Source organism: Mus caroli, unplaced genomic scaffold (genome assembly GCF_978045245.1).
Source record: "Mus caroli unplaced genomic scaffold, Mus_caroli_1 scaffold_8, whole genome shotgun sequence".
In the NCBI taxonomy this organism is placed as follows: Eukaryota; Metazoa; Chordata; class Mammalia; order Rodentia; family Muridae; genus Mus; species Mus caroli.
This window is the reverse complement of record NW_028227263.1, coordinates 17,456,406-17,474,609: the sequence shown is the minus strand read 5'-3', so window position 1 is coordinate 17,474,609 and position 18,204 is coordinate 17,456,406. Positions and strand designations below refer to the sequence as shown.

Sequence of the window (18,204 nt, the reverse complement as noted above, 5' to 3'; positions counted from 1 at the left end):
CAAGGATCTTTTTGCCCTCTTTGAATCAGGGTCTTGCCATGTAACCTAGGCTGCCCTAGAACTTGTAATAGTCCTAACTTGGACCCCATGATACTAGAATCACAGGGGTGCACCCTGCTGGGGTCGTTTTAAAGCCACACCTCTCATCTCCTTGGCTTGCTTTGGCTGCATCCTCTCTCTCTCTGACTGATCGATAAGGTCCAGTCTGGTCTTTGACTTCACGCTTACAGTCTGCCTCCTTATAAGTCCTTTCTTCTTCCTGTCCACTGAGCACTTCAGGCAGGTCCACACTTACTCCAGTGGCCCTGGATTAACGTACTTACATCTCTCCTGAGATCTCTAGAAAGCAACTAGAGCCACTGATAACTTTGATCATCGAGTCTCTTGTAGATGACAGACACAGAATGATGACAGACAGTTTTTTGATGAAGCTTAAGTATAGCTATAAAGGCGGAGGAACTAATTTATTCAAAATCAAGAGAGAAGTGGTGTAAGATGAGGCTCAAGTGACTGGCAGGGAACAGTCTGGTTCCAAATAGAAAACTGGAAGCCTTTAAGGTTTCCAGAGAGCAATGGCTCAGGCAAGTAACCTAATTTGAGACCTACGTTTACTATTGTGTGTGTGCACATGCACACACGTGCTGATGCATGCATGGATGTCAGAGGAGAATCTGTGAGAGCCCCTGCTCCCCTGAAGCCAGGTGGGCAGGTTTGGTTACTGCACCTTGATGGCCCACTGACCCTAGAGAAATTTTAATTCAGAACAAGGCTGCTCTGGCCAGAGATCACGTCCAAAGATGTTCTAGGTCTGTGTGATCCAGCTGGAATACAGATACACCTTTAATCCCAAGGTACAGAGGTAAGCAAAATTCTGAGTTCAAGGCCAGCCTGCTACAGAGCACTTACGTATCAGGCAAAGAAAAGCTTAAGTGCAGGTGTGGTAGTGCACGCCTTCAACCCCAGACAATGAAGGTAGAGTTAGCTTGTAGAACGAGGCACCCATGTTTGATAGTGATGTCTAATTGAGTGGCAGACAAAGTGACAGATCAAGGAAAGATCTGACAGAATGGGATCTACCCAACTCTCCTGAGAAGAGAGAGGAGAGGGAAGCTGCTCAAGGGAACATTGCAGACAGAGGATGCAGTCTGACCAGGACAGTTCTGCAGTCACGGGTTAAAAGAGAACAAGAAGGAGCCAGAAGAATAGAAAAGATTGCTAGAGTTACTTTGAGGCCAAGCAGAGCAAGCCAGACTGAATCAGTGAGCTTGGAGAGGAGTTTGAGCCAGAACAGCTGAGTTGAACCAGGCAGTCAGAGCTCAGGAAGAACAAGAAAAGGTGAGCATTTTTAGCAGTAAGTCTCAGAGGCTGAACACCTAGGCCTAGACAAGATTGTATGGAAGCTGGGAGCTTTCAGGACTAGGTTGGAAGACAGACGCCGTGAGCCTGGGACATGACAGTTACTACAGGAGAATAAAAGTTCCCTGTACAACTGACTTTCAAGAGAGCATCCGGCTGTGAAAAGGGCTACAGACTCCCTGGGAAGGAGCTTGTCCAGCAGAGGGGCTGCCAGTGAGGGAGGGGGATGAACGGTGGGAAGCAGGAGGAAAACCGGAAGATCTGAGCGGAAAGCGACAGCTGAGGTGAGGAGGTAAGGGTGACAGCCAGCTTCTGGCTGCTGTAGCTGTGGAGGGAGTGCTGGTCACAGACTCAAACTCTGCCATGACCGATCTTAAGGGGAAAGACAGAACCTTGCTCTGGGACAGTAGTTGACAGACACGGGTCTCAGAGGCAGAGTTTGCTGCCGAGTCTGAAAGATATGCCAGAAGTCACAGTCCCCAGCTACAGCAGTATCTTCTCTGGGGTTTCCTACCTTGATGATAAAATCAGGGGCGGAAGTTAAGGTGTGTGCAGCATTTACTGCCTGTCCTAAACAAAAAGACTGCTTTACCCCAAATACCAAAAGTGCCCGTGGCTTGGCTGCTTGGCTGCGGTATAATGTGCCCGGTACTGAGTCTTAGGGCTTTACAGCTCTAAATACCTGACTGTAGTGATGTGTTTTCTGACCCTGCTGGGCCTGTCTCCTCATCTGAAGGTGTTGTGAGGGCAAGTGAACCCCACCAGCTTCAGTGGTGATTTGTGCCATTGCGCTCTCTCTCTCTCTCTCTCTCTCTCTCTCTCTCTCTCTCTCTCTCTCTCTCGTGTGTGTGTGTGTGTGTGTGTGTGTGTGTGTGTGTGTGTGTGTGTGTGTGATTTCTTGGTCCTGGGATCATAAACTCTTCTCCTTCGGGACTCAGCCTCAGGTAGAGCCTTTCTACATCCCAAGACCATTCCTCACCTGGTATGCTCAGAACTGTAACCCCATAGCTATCTGTGTAATTATGTGCCATTTCCGTTAAAGATGGGAGAGTCTGTGGCCTGGGTCATCCATGCAGTAGGCACTATAAAGATGTTTTACTGAAGAATGACAAGTGGCGGGAAGCTAGCCCCTAGATTCTGGTGTTGGACCACCCTTCACTCTCAGCTCAGAGCACCCTCACCAGCGTGTGCTCCAACATGGCCCTGCACAGGCTGGCTGAGGCACAAGGGCTGTCTGGTCAGAGGATCAGAAAACTTGTCTGTGTCTCAGTAGAAACATATGAACTTGGTCCTTTTCGAACTTCCTCCAGTACAGGGACTGGGTAAGCCACATATGGCATCGGTAAGGATGGTATCTCAGGTAGAGAAGTGTCCCAGAGGTGGGTACCTTGGCTAGGTTGCTGGTACTGACAGTCATGGTGAAAAAGATTGGGTACATGGGAGCCATAATCTCTAGGAACATGGCTACATCATTGAGGATGTCGGCAAAGAGCCTGTGGGAAGATCAGAGGTTAGAGGTCACAAACCGGAGACTTTATAACAGCAGATCCTCCCTCCTCCCCACCCCTCCTCCCCAACCCTCCTCCCCACCCCTCCTCTCTTCTCACCTCCACTGCTTGGCATTACAGTCCAGTTTGCTCCTGTTGGGGATAAGAGGTTGTTGCAATTTAGAACACAGGAAAACTGCTGTGGGCTGTAAGGAGTTGTCAGGTCACAGTCAGGTCTACAGGGCTCAGGGTGGAAATATACTGAAGGGGCTCTGGGCAGCTCCAGCGTGCCCACGGCGTGCCCACACGGCTCTGGCAGGCCGTACTCCCTTCTGCCTTGCTAAAAATTGTTAGGTTACATTCCTAAAGGAAGCTACCAGGGTCTGCTCCCTTATTTGGGCACTGCCTCCTCCTGAGACTGACCACCAAGAACCGGCCACCACAGTATTGAAGTCCAGCAATCAAAAGCCCCCTTTGTCCCCTAGTCAAGATGCCCAATGAAGATTAAATACCTCATCCTAACACGGGGCTCCCTTTGTACCTTTATTAACTGCTGTTTTCCCATGGGCCACATCTGTCTCCTCTGTCCAGAGGCAGTCCTTTGTCCTCACTCCGGGACAGATGCCCTTTCTCCCTAGTCCTCTCCCTCCTGTCTTTGTCCCTCACTCCCTGCCCTTTGTCCCTCTGGGACGAATCAATCTCCTTTGTGCTTTGGTCTTGGAGGTCTGGGCAGAAACGGCTCCTTACTTACACTTCCCTGTCACTGTGAGATCAGGAATTCTTTAGCTGCTTTTCCCCTCCCCAGAAACTGGGCGACACCCTTCTGCAGCTCTCTGATAACAGTGGGGAAGAAAGGCCTTGTAGCCCTTCTCAACTCAGCTGCAAGATAAGTTCACAGTCCGATCTAGTGCTGGCTCCATTTCCCTTAGCAAAAGACTGGGCCAAACTAAGTCACATGGTGTAGAACTTCTACCACGCCTCTGAAAAATTGATGAAGGTCAGATTGCTGTTTGGGAGACTTGAGGTTTTCCCCTTTGCCCCGCTGTGCCCCCCAACCCCGCACCCCTTTATTACATTGCGCATGGCTGCCACCTCTCCTCACCTCACTCCTCTCTGGGTTTTGAAGGGAAGGCCTGCTCCTTTCAGTTGGAGCCCCACCATGCTGTCCTTGGCAGGATGCTATATGTTTCCTAAGTGGTCTCCTACTGCAAGGTGGGGAGCTCTCTCATGATGAAGCTCTCCTGAAAGGTGATTTTCTATCTGCCTCTCTGAGCAGTGTTTTGTTCCAATATTCCCAGTCCCCTGAAATATGATCCTTATCTGGGAACGTCTTCAGTGAGTGCTGGGTATCTCGCCTGTACTGGCTCTGAGGAAACATTCTGTTTATTGACAGTTCTCCCACTCTCTGAAGAGGCTATTCCTGGACGATTCTCCTTTTCTCTTTGCTTCTTTCAAAGGTAACTAAGTCAAAGTCTGTACACTTGGAACTGCTTAATACCCAATTTGGTATAATTTCAGGTCACAGACAGTGCAGGCTCTCTTGGCTCACAGAACAATGGGTAGGTGGGAAGAAGACCAAGGGAAATGCTGCCCCCCCCCCAATATCCAGGCGTAGGGTATTCTGTTCTACAACACTGCAGGTGGCTACCCCTCTGTCTCCATTCTACAGAGTTGGTTATCCTCTGGCCCATGCATAAGCACCTAAGAACTTAGTGTTAGGAGATGTTGCAGGGTAGTCCAGCCCAGAATCTGCACTGTTAGCTCCAGATCTTTCTCTGGAATCTTTCAGAGGGAGAGGGAGTCCTTCCAGGCCGGGCATACTATATACGCACCGTGGAGTTGCTAAAACATGGACACTCTTCACACCTACCCAGCCTGATGCTATGGAAAGAGGAAAGGCTTCAGTCCCACCCCAACAATTACAGAGTGAGAACTGAGAAAATAACTTCCCTCTTCTAGGCGTATTTCACATCTTGAAATGTACCTTTGTCATCTTCCTCTTGTCAGTTTAGGGGACTGAACCCAGGGTCTTGCCCACAGCAGGTCAAACGCTCACCTCTGCTATATTCCCAGACTTGCATCTCCAAAATGCTCAATCCTACCCAGAAAGCCTATGGGGACTAAGGTTAATACAGAATGCACGTGGGACACAAAATGTTAAGCACTTTGCATAGTTCTTCTCATTCAATCTTTTCTAGCAAGTAAAGCCTCACTACTACCACTAAATGGCACTGGGAAGTGCTACTGGAATCAGCTGACTGCAGAAGAAAAACAAACTTACCCCTTCCACCAGGCAAAGATGATACGGCCCAACATGCCAGTTGAATCTGGGGATGAGAAGAGTGCCTTGGTAAGGGCAAGGAGGGAACTCAGGAGATTTCAGGGTAAGGCAGACACTGGCACTGAATCACTGATCCACTTCGGGTCATGCTGCACTTGGGAAAACATCTGGTGTGATAAATTCTAGACAGATTTAAGGCTGAGGGGTACGCTAAGGTCAGCAGCTTTTCACTGTGTACAGATTAAGCAAGAAATCTTGTTTGTAGCATCGCTAGATGGGCTCTGAACACACGGAGCTGCCTCCTCAGCCTGCAATGCTGCTAATCACAGCAAAAGCTTGAGATAATGCAAATGTTTATAGATGAGGGGATGCACAAAATCTTGGGAGATCTACTCGGTAGCATATTAGACAGTAGTGAAAACCACCCGAACCAGCTATTCACATCGACATAATAGTGTATGAAAGACTAACTCACAGAAACTACATACAGCGCAATGTGCTTTTCAGAAAGCTCTCGTGTTGAGGAACACATATGTACTTGGTACGAGTATGCCAAAGTTTGTCTATAGCTGTCGCTGTAACCAAGTGGTAGGGCTGAGTAACTTTGCGAAAGGTAAAGTTGTCTGGCCCACAAGGCACCTGCAAATTCAGCCTGTGCCCTGCGTGGAAAGAGCGGCCATCCGGCCATGCAGGAGGATCACGGGGAAGGAATGGTTTAGAAGCAGACAGCCGGACAGCTGGGAGGGACAGACCGAGGAGGGGAGGACTCCGTTTTGTTTGAGTTTGAGGGCAGAGACCTTCATGTGAGAAGGCTGTACTTGCATAACCTCCATGCTTGCGTGCCTTCTACTAGACATGCAGGACCTCGGGCTTAGGGGATGTTTCTGAGAACTCCGACGGACAACCACCAACCCTCCTGGAAGTCTGGGAAGGATCATCCTATTTCACAGACAAAGCAACTGAGTCTCAAGGGAGACACACGAATGGACTGGAGCATCTTATAACAACTGTTTTCCCAGCTTTCCTGAAAGACTGGTGTCATGGGAACACGGGGTCTACCTTCCCTCACGACCACAATCTCCCAACAGATCTCATGTGTACGACACACTCCTACTCAGGCTCTCTACCTCTCCGTTTCTGTCCCTCGCCTGGACCCAGAATACCCATCAAAGCAACTTCATAGGTACCCAACTCTCTATACAGTACAAGTTTTCACTTGAACTGCTTTCCTTCAAGGACATTAGATTATATACAAAATTTTATGTTTCAGATTTTTATATTAGATCCGTTTGTTATCTTGAAAATGGTGAGATTACTGCTTCTGAGAGAGTCACTGAGGCAGGCTCCACGTTTTCCTTTTAGTTTTGTACTTACATCAAAGGGCATACATCCTCCCCAGACCATTTGACGGAGACGAGGGGAGGTCTATGGATCAATAGAAGCAGTCCCTGGGGCCCCAACACAGTCTGGAAAGTGGCATTATGGTAAAATAATGACATAATGTCCTACCTATTATCCAAAAGCCAATATTGTCTACCAGAATAGGAAATTTAATTCTCACCTCCTCTTCGCCTTCTTTAGTCCAACTGATAAATTAGTAATTACCCGTCCACAAATTATATGTGAAACTACTGTAAAATGCCTGCCAAACATTGGCAGTTAAGAACAGGACACACTGGGGCTGGGGAGATGGCTCAGTGGTTAAAAGCACCGACTGCTCTTCCAGAGGTCCTGAGTTCAATTCCCAGCAACCACATGGTGGAATACAACCATCTGTAATGGGATCCAATGCCCTCTTCTGGTGTGTCTGAAGAGAGCAACAGTGTACTCACAAACATAAAATAAATCTTTAAAAAAAAAAAAAAAAAAGCACAGGACACACAGCCTGCAAACTGCCTTTGCCTGGTGAATTTCTGACCCCAACCATTCCTGAGCCAATGCCACACTTGGAGGCCCAGGTCTGGGTGTGTAGTGCTTGGCACCACGTTTGCCTGCTGAGTTCCTCTGACTACACCAACCTTCATGACATCCCCACACAGGAAGGTCCAGTTCCAATCCAGCAGCTGTTCATCGGGTGTCCCTAATCTAGTTTTGATCATGCAGTTCCTGCACTGGCTCAACCTAAGGCAGGCCATAATCTCACATCAGACACAAGACTCAAAGCATCTAAGTCACATCAGAAACCCAGCAACAGCAACGGCCGACAGAATCCATCCCCACTCAGATCCCGTCGTCCTCCAGTGAGGACTACGTCAACCCAGGACACCAAACATAAAAGAACAATCGCAAACCTCATTCAAGAATGCAAGGAGGTTACGAAAGCCTCAAAAATCAACTCAATCAACTTAAGGAGGATGGCAGTAAATGCCTGAATGATGTCCAAGAAAGCACTGACGGAGACAACTCAGTATCTGAAATATAATTCAGTGAGGAGATCTAAATACTGAAGAACTCACACTGAAAATAAGATGGACTGAAAAACTCAAATTGTGTAAGTATATAGATCAAGCAGAAAGTAGAATGCCAAGATCTGAAGATAGAGCAGAGGAGTTAGACCACACACACACAAGGAACACCAATCAATCACCAATCAATCAATCAATCAAAGCATATAAAAGGAACATGGAAGAACTGTGAGACACCATGAACAGACCATATCTTTGAATTTATAGGAACAAATAAACAAGGATTCCTGGTTGATCTTCACCAAGATCATAGAAGAAGACTTCCTCAATGTAAGGAAAGACAAACTCACACAGATACAAGGAGCACGTGGAATACCACACAGATAAGACCAGAGAAGAAACTCCCAGGACACTCTGCAGTTAAAGCACTAAATATCCAGAACAAAGAGCAGGCACTGAAGGCTCCAAGAAGAAAATCCCAAGTCACTTACAGAGGAAAGCCCACCAGCATAACAACTCATTTCTCAAGGGAAACTAAAAATCAGAAGGGCCTGGAGCAACATACTTGACCTACTGCCAGCCTAGGCTACTGTACCCAGCAGACTGATGAAGAAACAGGATAAAAGAGCCCATGTACACTAACCCAGCCATACAGAGAGTTCTGGAAGCACTACTTTGGACTAAAGAGATGAGATGACACAGCTGAGACTATAAAAACAAAACAAACGAAGCAGTAATTACTGAAACAGTATATGACGAAGAACACAGAAAGAAACAAAAATACGACAATCAACACATACCTTTTAATAATAACTTTAAATATTAATAGTCTCAATTCTCCAATCAAAAGACATGGGCTAGCTGAATAGATGAAGAATCAAAATCCACCTACCTGTTGCCTATAAGATACAGGCTCCTATCTTCAAGTCAGGCAGAACCTGAGAGCGAGCGGTTGGGAAAAGTATTCCAGAACAGAAGCAGAGGAGCACTTCCACCCTTCTCCTAAGAAGCGGCATCACTCCAAATACCAAAACAGTAAAGACACAACAACGGGAAGAAAACCACAGGCCTATATCCCTCAGGAGCACGCATGTAAAACCCTCAGTAAAATACTTGCAAACAGAATATAGGCAGACAACACAAAGGCCATCTACCAAGATCAAGTTGGCTTCATCCCAGAGATGCAAGAATGGCTCAACATATGTGTCAATACATATAATAAATCATATAAATGGACTTCAGAGACAAAAATCACATGATCATATCAAGAGATGCAGAAAGGGCCCCTGACAAAACCCAACAGGACTTCATGATAAAGTGCTAAAGAGGGAAGATACCTCAGTGTAACCAAGGCTTCTTACGGCAAAACCACAGCCAACATCATCCTCGACAGAGAACACTCAAAGCAGTCCCATCATCGTCACGACTGAGATGGGGCTTTCCTGACTCCTTTCAATGTAGGGCTAAAGCGCTAACCAGAAAGAAACCAAAGGCATCCAACTAGGACAAGAAATCAAATGATCCCTATCTGCAGATGATATACGGGAGGTATCCTAAAAGTTCCACCAGATGTCTAGACAGAACCCAGGGTCTTGCCCATGGCAGGTCAAATGCGCACTTCTGCTGTATTCCCAGACTTGTATCTCCAAACAGTTCAATCCTACTCAGAAAGCCTAAGGGGACTAAGGTTAATACAGAACGCAAGTGGGACACAAAATGTTAAGCACTTTGCATGATTTTTTTGAACCTTTTCTAACAAGTAAAGGCTCACACTTCTACTAAATGCCACTGGGAAGTTCTACTAGGCCAGGATGTCTGCTTTGAGACGGTGCTGTCTATGTACGTCAGAGAAGCTGAACTCACAAAATCTCAATAATATGGTTGCCTAGACAAGACCTGACCAACGATAGCAGCTGACATGCCAGCATGGACAGGAGGGGCTGCAGGGGGCTCCAACCCTGATAAAGAACTACAGGAAGTTCACAGTTGCCGAGATTAGGAGAATCCATCTTCTCTAAATATATGCTCCTTGATAGGTTGTCTAATCCCAACAAAAATGAACTCAGTGATGTGTGTGCATGCGCATGTGTGTGTATGTGTGTAACAATAATAATTCAAAAATAAGAGGCCATGAATTTTAAGGGGAAGAGTGCTGAAGGGAGAAGAGGAGATAAATTATGTAAACATAGTATTCACATATTAAATTTTCAAAAAAATAAATTTAAGAAAAGGAGACACAGAGTCGGCTGGCCTGGGGCTGCTTGGAGTTCCTCTATGTGAGAAATAAATAACGCCATTGGAGTTCCTCTACGTGAGAAATAAATAACTCCACTGGACTGGCTACTGTCGGCACTAAGAGACACACTGACCTATACGGAAGAGGGGCAACAATGCCTGACCTATACCTGACTACTAAAATAGCAACTGCGAGCCGGGCGTGGTGGCGCACGCCTTTAATCCCAGCACTCGGGAGGCAGAGGCAGGCGGATTTCTGAGTTCGAGGCCAGCCTGGTCTACAAAGTGAGTGCCAGGACAGCCAGGGCTACACAGAGAAACCCTGTCTCGAAAAAACCAAAAAAAAAAAAATAATAAAAAAAAAAAAATAGCAACTGCTACAGATATTACCATTGTTGGTTCCAAGCTGCTTGGAGAAGAAAGGGTTTATTGGCTTACTCTCCTGGCTCACAGTCCACTGAATGAAGTTAAGGCAGGAACTGAAGCACAGCAAGAAGCTGGAGATAGGAACTAAAGCAGAAGCCATGGGGTGGGGGGCTGCTTGCTGGCTATTCCCCAGGACAACATGCACAGGGATGGCACTGCCCAGTGGCCTGGGCCCTTCTGTTCCCCACAGGCTCAGAGCAGTCTTAGAGAGGCCATGTTCTCAACTGAGATTCCCTTTTCTCCGTGACCTTAGCTGCTTTCAAGTTGACAACAAACCAACCAACCAGGACAATGCCTGCCTGAAAATGATTACAACATACATTCCAAAGCCAGGTTAATGAGTGCATGCCTATAACTCCAAGTAAAGACATGGGGGTTATATCCAGCGATACATGGAGATCTAGGCTAGCCTGGGCTACAGAAGATCCTGTGTCAAAAAGAAAACAAACAACAAAAATCCCAAGGGTACTTTTCATACGGTGCTCTGCTTATAAGCATCTCACTCTTGAGGGAAACAAGCTTGTAAAACCCTTTCTAATTAAGAGGGTGTCTTTTAACACTGGTAACAGGTTCTCGAGTGCAGGTACTTTCATATCTTGAAGTGGCCTCCGCTTTTCTTAAAAACCTGTTAGACATAGATTAGCATCATGCGGGTGATAAGAATGGGATGCTTAGAAATGACACTTAAGAAACCCAATTACTGACCCAGTCTTCAACCGCAGTTTTGAATTGGCTAAAGGAGAGCAATGGAAAAGATCGCGTTAAACACAGTGTGATGCTGTGAAAAGGACTAACTCTCCTAGGCTCAGATCCAGGCCCTATAACTCAGCAGGTGTGTAACCGTGGGCACCTCTGTTTCCCCAGCTATAGTGTGGGGATAACAGCACTACCTGTCACACAGCCACCAAGAGGTCTAATCAGCAACACAAAGATTGGCATATAATAAACACTGCCAGCATCTATGTGTTGTGGTGGAAGTGGAAGTGGTGGTGGTGGTGGTGGTGGTGGTGGTGGAGGTTGGCATCATTAAAAGATGAGACACTGAGGCCAAGAAGCCCTCTGTCACCTCTGCTCTGACATGCCCTTTCAAGGGGAGATAGATACTTAGTTACAATGTGCTCGGTGGGGTTCTAACAGTCAGCATAAACAGAAGCCTCCTGACCTACAGAGTCCAGGGAGGCTCACCCAAGAAGTGGTGAGGTCTAAGATAGAACAGGATGCCCTTGCCCCGCCCCTAAGGTTCATTTAAATACCACTGGGGATAACAGGGAAAGACAGAGGCCAGAAGACTGAGCCAAGGGCCCTCCTAAACTTGAAATAAGTGTTGAGTTCCCTTTGGTCTGCTTCCCTCACCAGGCAGCAGGCATGGAACTAGATTATCTTTGATTTTCTTAGTGACTTTTTTCAGAAGGCTGTATACTCTCAGCACACAGTTACTATAATCTTACTGCAGCACAGTCAGGTACACCAGAGGGGTCAGAATGCATTTTAGCATTTCCTTAACTACCAATTTAGGACCAGCCACATGCCCCTTTGCCCACTGGAAGTATCCAACTTTCACCATCCCGGGAAGCTGGCGGTTTTTTTACGTAATAAACTGCACGTCTATGCAATCCTGCATAAAGTAAGATTAAAGGTAATTTAAGGAGGATCCCAGATGATTTCGGGATTCTGAAGTTTGCATGGGTAACAAGGTGAGCCACTTAGGCTGATTCACTGATGAGGGCATTCCAACTATGGGCAAAGATTCGCAGCTTCTGTGTACTAATCAGGCTGCAGACCATAAATGTGTACACACGGGCGCGCGCGCGCACAAACACACACACACACACACACACACACACACACACACACACACACACACGAGAACCACTGTTAGAGGTCAGAACAGTTCAAGACAGCAAGGCTAGGGTTTGCAGTGAAGGAAAAAGAGGCCAAAGACAGGAAGCAGGGGTGAGATCAACAGGTAAGGCTCCCAGGTTCCAGCTCACCTTTCACGAGCCAGGTGGACGTGGCAGCTGAAACGGAGGCTTTTGCGTTGCCCACCCCTAAGCCCTGCAATACTGCCTGGGTGGCTAGAGAGCCGGAGAGGCTGGAAGCAAAGGCCTGGAGAGAAAAGAAGTGGAATAAGGAGAGGTGGCAGGAGCACGGAGCCTACTAATCTATCCCAGCTCTCACTAGTTCTGTGGGACCTGGAAAACTGTCAGGACTCTGCAGTGCACCCTAGCCTTCCAATGTGCACATGCAGATTGCAGGGGCCTGTTCCCCGGGTCCCCAGCCATAAACCGCCCCCACAGCAATTGGCCAGCCGGACCTGCACAGAATCCCACAGCTGGTATGGCAGGTAATCCGGGCTGACGCTATCTGGGAAGCCCTGAGGCAGCAGCACGGATCTGAGGCCCGAAAGAGCGGTCAGTGCTGCCCAGGGTCCCCCGCCTCCACCCGCGTGCTGCCCAGGTTTCGCTATCGGGGCCCGGGAGAGCCAGCCCCAGCGCCGAGCCCCGTCCCACTGCAGGCTCCCATCGGCGGCAGCGCTGCAGCCGCGGGGGGCTCCGGAGCCGAACTGCTCCGTGCACAGAGGCGCCCGTAGGCTCGCAGCGTCAGCCATCCCCAAGTTGAGCGAGTCGGTCCAACGCGGCAAAAAGCTAGGCGAACTACATTTCCTGTTTGGCTACGGTGGCCACAGAAGGACACTAATCTTTTACTCTCTTGGAACTCCGATTATTGTGTGTCCTGCCTTCCTGGGGCACACCCCAGGATTGCACCTGGCCTACCTATCGTTCTTTGGACCATAGGAGCAATATAGGGACCCGTTGACTCTGAACTCCAATCGGAAGAGGGAGAGATGGCTTCCTGGGGAAATAGTTGTGATGGAGACTCCACTCAGATCTCAAACTTTTAGCTGTGTAACTGAAGAGTATCCCTCTAGGTCGCAGTGCCTTTTTTTTTGTTTGTTTGTGAGGCCAAGGACAATAGAGTTTTTGAAAATTTTAAAGTTAGCTTGTGACTTAATGAGCTTCATTATGGCATTCTGATGCATATTTTGTTCCCGTTGTTCCTATTTACCACCCGCCTCCCCCTGTTCTCTTGCCTGACTCCTACTATGTGGACACCCACTTACCCACTCCACACAACCCTCCTGACCCCAATGCTGCTTTTATGTCACATGATTTCTATCTTCCTATTTCGTTAAGATCCCTTCTTCCCTCCTCAGGGTCCCATTTCTAATTTCATGACTTATACCCCAGCCCGTCCTCCCCCCACCCCCCCCAACCCCCCACATACACACATAAAATTCCAAATCTAGGACTTGCATATGAGAGAAAACACGGGACATTTGTGTTCCTGCAACAGTCTTTAAACTCATTTTCCTGCAAATGTTATTATCTCACTTTTCTTTATGGTTGAATAAAATCTCACTAACTCCACATTTTGTGATCCATGGGTCTCCCGGGAGATCCGGGCTGACTCCATTTCTTAGCTGTTCCGAATTCTGCAGCAGTAAACACACATGTACACGTATTTCTGTGGTAGGACATGGCGTCCTTTGGTGTATACCTACAGGTAGTAGAGCTGTAATCCCAAGGCAGGTCTGTTCTTTTTTCCTTTTGATTTTCAGAGCAGCTGGAGCAGTTTACATTCTGTAAGGGGCTCTTTGCCAACATTTGTTGTTACTTTGTTACTGGGGAAACCGAGGTTCCCATGGGAACTTGGGCTCCTTAATAAGGGGATTTGGAGACTGACTAGCTAAATGCTCCCAGTTCTTCCAAGACATCAGCAGTGGGTTCCCAGCATTCATGTTAGGTAGTTCAAACCACACGTAACTCCAACTTGAAGAAGGGAGCAGACACCATTTCTGGTCCTCTTCAGGCAAACACATGGATGTGCACCTACACACACACACACACACACACACACACACACAGAGAGAGAGAGAGAGAGAGAGAGAGAGAGAGAGAGAGAGAGAGAGGATTTAAAAAAAATAGTTTAGAAAATGAATACACAGGAATCTTGAGGACAGTTTATTAGTTTAACATTACAGGTTAGGTGGAAATCCTGGCAGTTACCAGGAGGAGAGGGGAAGGAAAATCATGCCTTTTAAATTAGGCACTGGGGGGAGGGGGGAGCTGGAGAGATGACTCAGTGGTTAAGAGCATGACTGCTCTTCCAGAGGTCCTGAGTTCAATTCCCAGCAACCACATGGTGGCTCACAACCATCTGTAATGGGATCCCATGCCCTCTTCTGGTGTGTCTGCAGGCAGTGACGGTGTACTTACATAAAACAAATAAGTAAATCTTCAAGAAAATTTTCTATAAATAAATAAATAAATAAATAAGGCACAGGATAGTAGACAGCCGGTTAAGGAAGGGTTACCAAGAGTAGAAGTGGGCTAGAACTGAGGAGGAACCTAAACAAATCCAGCCAAGCGCCATGCAACAACCTCTACAAACACATAACAGAAATGGCTCCCCTGATGTTGCCCATTCCCACCCCTTGAGAACATGCTCCCCACAGTGGTCTCTCTGGCCACTGTCACCCTCATCCCTTGTTATTATGTGCTAATCTCTATTTTCTACACTACACTCTGTGTGTCTCACCTGAATTCATTTACTAGAGAACAAAAGGGCTGGAGCACTGGAGGGAAGCCAGAGCAAGATGTAATAACAGCATTGTCTTTGCCTTCACTGCGTCTCTGTGTCCTTTGCTGCCTTAATCTTTGCTTCAGACCTTTTCTGCCCAACTCTGCATGCAGATATATTAGTCACTAAAAACTCGTTTGTCTAGAACAAGGTTGGTCTAACTTAAACTTGCTTATTTCTCTTCCCTTCCAAGGCTGAAGACTTCAAAATTAAGAGCAACTAAACCAAATAGGGCCACTGGAGTGGTACCAAGAAAACACCAGTCTTTAGGAGGTTGTTTTTAAAATGTCTTTAGCTGTCAGATCTTTGTTGCATGTGGCTATCAGCTCTTTCTTGCATGTGGCTCTGCTCTCCTCTCTATAAAGCCTTTCTTAGCACCTGCCAGTTTTTATTAGCATCAGCCTCTTTGTTTCCTTGGCTTTCTGGCTTTCCAAACAAGCCCTTTCCTTCACTCCAGTACTTGTCCCCAAGTGGTTGGCTTTTTCAAGTAACAAGTAGACAGTTTGGTTCACTCACACCCTGAGAAGTGATTCTCTGCCCTTTGGCTTTCCCCAAATTAGGGTATTATTTCTAAAAGGCCCCTAAGGATGCCTGGGGGTAAGAACATCAAGAGGTTGCAGGACTATGTCAGAAGACGCATAAGCAGGGGAAGTCCTGAGTTTCTTCTCCTGGGAGATCTCTGTAGAGTTGGGGTCCATGCCAGAGGGTCTCTCTCCCTCTGAGCTCACCCCTTTTTCTTTGGCTCCGTTCCACTTCCCATCGAGTTTAGGGAACTGACCTTAAAGGAGGAATTTACCAAAAGCATCTTCTTTTTTTTCTTTAAATTAGAAATAAAACATGGTTGCTCCTTAGCCTGGAATTCTTGAACACACTCTTGGCACTCTGCCCCCACGCCGTTTGATTCCAGTTAACAGCTCCGTTCTATAAACTTCTGATTCCTGAGGACTGCTGGCTCCACCACAAACTGTGGCGAGGCATACTCTTCCAACCCAAGCCACCATATCTGACCCCACACAGAGTCTGTCTAAGGATGAGATAAACTGGCACTTTTAATGAAAATTTGTGTTTCCTGGGAGAATGAAAAATTCCAAGCCAGTTTCTGTGAATGAATTTACCCAGGAAACTTACATGAAACACAGGTTTGTAACTGTGAGATCTTGGTAAAGTCAATTGTTTCTCTGGCATTCAGTTTTTCCATCTGATAAATGGAAAGAACACTACTACATACCAGATAGAGTTAGGGTGAGAGACAAACAGGTTTTACATGGAGCAGTCTAAGTCAGATTTGGCAAGTGATACATACTATATTTACTTATTTGTTTGTTTGTTTGTGTATGTGGGGGGGGGCAGAGAGAGAGAGAGAGAGAGATGCATACACACCATGGTGTACATATGAATGTCAAAGGATAACTTATGTGGGTCCCAGGAATTGAACTCAGGTCATCAAGCTTGGCCATCAAGTAAGTCGCCATCTCGCCAGTCCAGTCCAGAACTATTTGCACATCATTTGGAGACTGTGGCAAGTATTCAAAGATTCCTTTGGTCCACTGAGGCAAAGACATAATTTCATTGGGAAAGCTCCATTATGAATGTATCCTCCACTTTCTTTTTTCTTTTTAGATTTATTTATTCTATGTATGTGGCTACATTGTGGTTCTCCTCAGACACACCAGAGGAGGGCTTAGGATCCCATTAGATGGTTGTGAGCCACTACATGGTTGCTGGGAATTGAACTCAGGACCTCTGGAAGAAGAGCCAGTACTCTTAACCCCTGAGCCATCTCTCCAGCCAAAAAATGAAAATGATATTTGTTAAAGATGTATTTATTAAAACAAATGAGTTCCCTGTAGCTGTCTTCAGACACCATAAAAAGCTAAGAAGCTATAAAACAGTTTTAACCGCTGTGAGCCATCAAGCAGTTGCTGGGATTTGAACCGGAGACCTTAGGATCCACAGTCAGTGTATCCTCCACTTTCTAAAAGAGTTTTTATAATAAGTATTTAATGCATGTTTGAAAAAGTGTCTGGCATACAAGAATACATGTAGCATAAACTCCTTTTTTTGAGAACGAAGTCTTGTTTGGATGTAACCTAGAACTTTGACCTGACTCTCCTTCCTCCTTTGCCTCCTTACCCAGCTTCTAAACTGTTATTAATATGGCAGCCATAGATTGGAGAAGCAACACCGTTGCATTTTGTATGGTGCAAAAGTGCTCATTACCTAATGTTAGTTTCCTTAGAATTCTGAGTCTGGTTGTAGGGTTGTCGGGGAAAGGGCAAGCTGATGTTCCTGGTTTGTTTCTTACATTTTCTGTCTTCATTTATCTATTTTTCTCCCGCAGTCTATCTTTCTAACTCCAGGGAAGCCTCACCGCCCACCTTCTCCACCCTAGGATGACCTATCACACTCCTTCAGGACCGCAAGGCAGGGCGTTGCCTTCTTAAACTAACTCCTGACTGCCTGTGTCTCGCTTAGTGCAGAAGACACACAAACCTCGAGGATTGTGGATGAGGCAGGCTCAGCACCATTAGACTTGAAGGTGAGCCCACACTTGTGACAATGTAACTTCAGAGCAGAGCAGGACTTGAAAGGTTTAGGGAAAGGGGTTCCCCTCTTTAATGTGGAGGATGTTTAACAGGGGTGGTGGGGTGGCAGCCGTGAGAGAGGGGAGGGTATTCAGGCGTGAGAGAAAAGAATAAAGTTCATTTTTCTTTCCCTGGCAGATGGCCCCTTTTCAGAGCAATAAGGATCTGATCGCTACAGGGATAAAGGAGTTTAATGTTCTGCTGGATCAGCAGGTAAGCCTGTGCACTTTATTTCAAGGTCAGAGATGGAGAGAGTGTGTGTTAGAAGGGCAGAGCAGGCTCATTTGAAACCTAAGGGCAATGATGACATTGATTCAAATATCTAGAAATGGGGGATGCAAATCCAAAACAAAGAGGATGTGAGCCTCTCGGAGACCATCCTGGCACTCCGCATCTCTGACCACAGCCTCCCTTACCAACTCTCTCTCCTCTCCCACGTCTCCCGCAGGTCTTTGATGATCCTCTTATCTCTGAAGAAGACATGGTGATTGTGGTTCATGACTGGGTGAACTTGTACACCAACTATTACAAGAAGCTCATGCTTGGGGGGCAGGAGGAGCAAGACAGGGCGCTGACAGAATTCCAGCAAGAGCTGAGTACTCTGGGCAGCCAGTTTCTAGCCAAATACAGGACCTTTCTGAAGTCCAAAGAGCCCCCAAGCAGTACACTGCCATCCTCATAGCTTAAAGACTCTGGGCATCATGTCTTAGAACCCCAAACTCTTGGCTCTGTGTTATATCTTCAGACCGTTCTCCCAAGATGTTGCTGTACTTTGACATGCCAATAAA

General features: G+C 46.8%; 2 protein-coding genes across 2 annotated transcripts in view; one reads left to right on the top strand and one right to left on the bottom strand.

Moving 5' to 3' along the window:
- Positions 1 to 12,872, bottom strand: part of Rusf1 (RUS family member 1) — a 27,255-nt gene extending 14,383 nt beyond the window's left edge. Inside the window, exons 1-5 of the mRNA XM_021167034.3 lie at positions 12,505 to 12,872; positions 12,182 to 12,296; positions 5,125 to 5,170; positions 2,964 to 2,996; positions 2,744 to 2,849 (exon numbers count right to left, since the gene is read on the bottom strand). Of these exons, the coding sequence (XP_021022693.1) occupies positions 2,744 to 2,849; positions 2,964 to 2,996; positions 5,125 to 5,170; positions 12,182 to 12,296; positions 12,505 to 12,798 (594 nt within the window). The 5' untranslated portion in view covers positions 12,799 to 12,872. The remainder of the gene's footprint in view (positions 1 to 2,743; positions 2,850 to 2,963; positions 2,997 to 5,124; positions 5,171 to 12,181; positions 12,297 to 12,504) is intronic.
- On the top strand, positions 12,057 to 18,204 carry Ahsp (alpha hemoglobin stabilizing protein). Its single transcript, XM_021169109.2, has 4 exons — positions 12,057 to 12,156; positions 17,173 to 17,370; positions 17,555 to 17,629; positions 17,865 to 18,204. Exons 3-4 carry the CDS (start codon positions 17,555 to 17,557, stop codon positions 18,096 to 18,098), a joined length of 309 nt encoding a protein of 102 aa, XP_021024768.1. The 5' UTR covers positions 12,057 to 12,156; positions 17,173 to 17,370; the 3' UTR covers positions 18,099 to 18,204.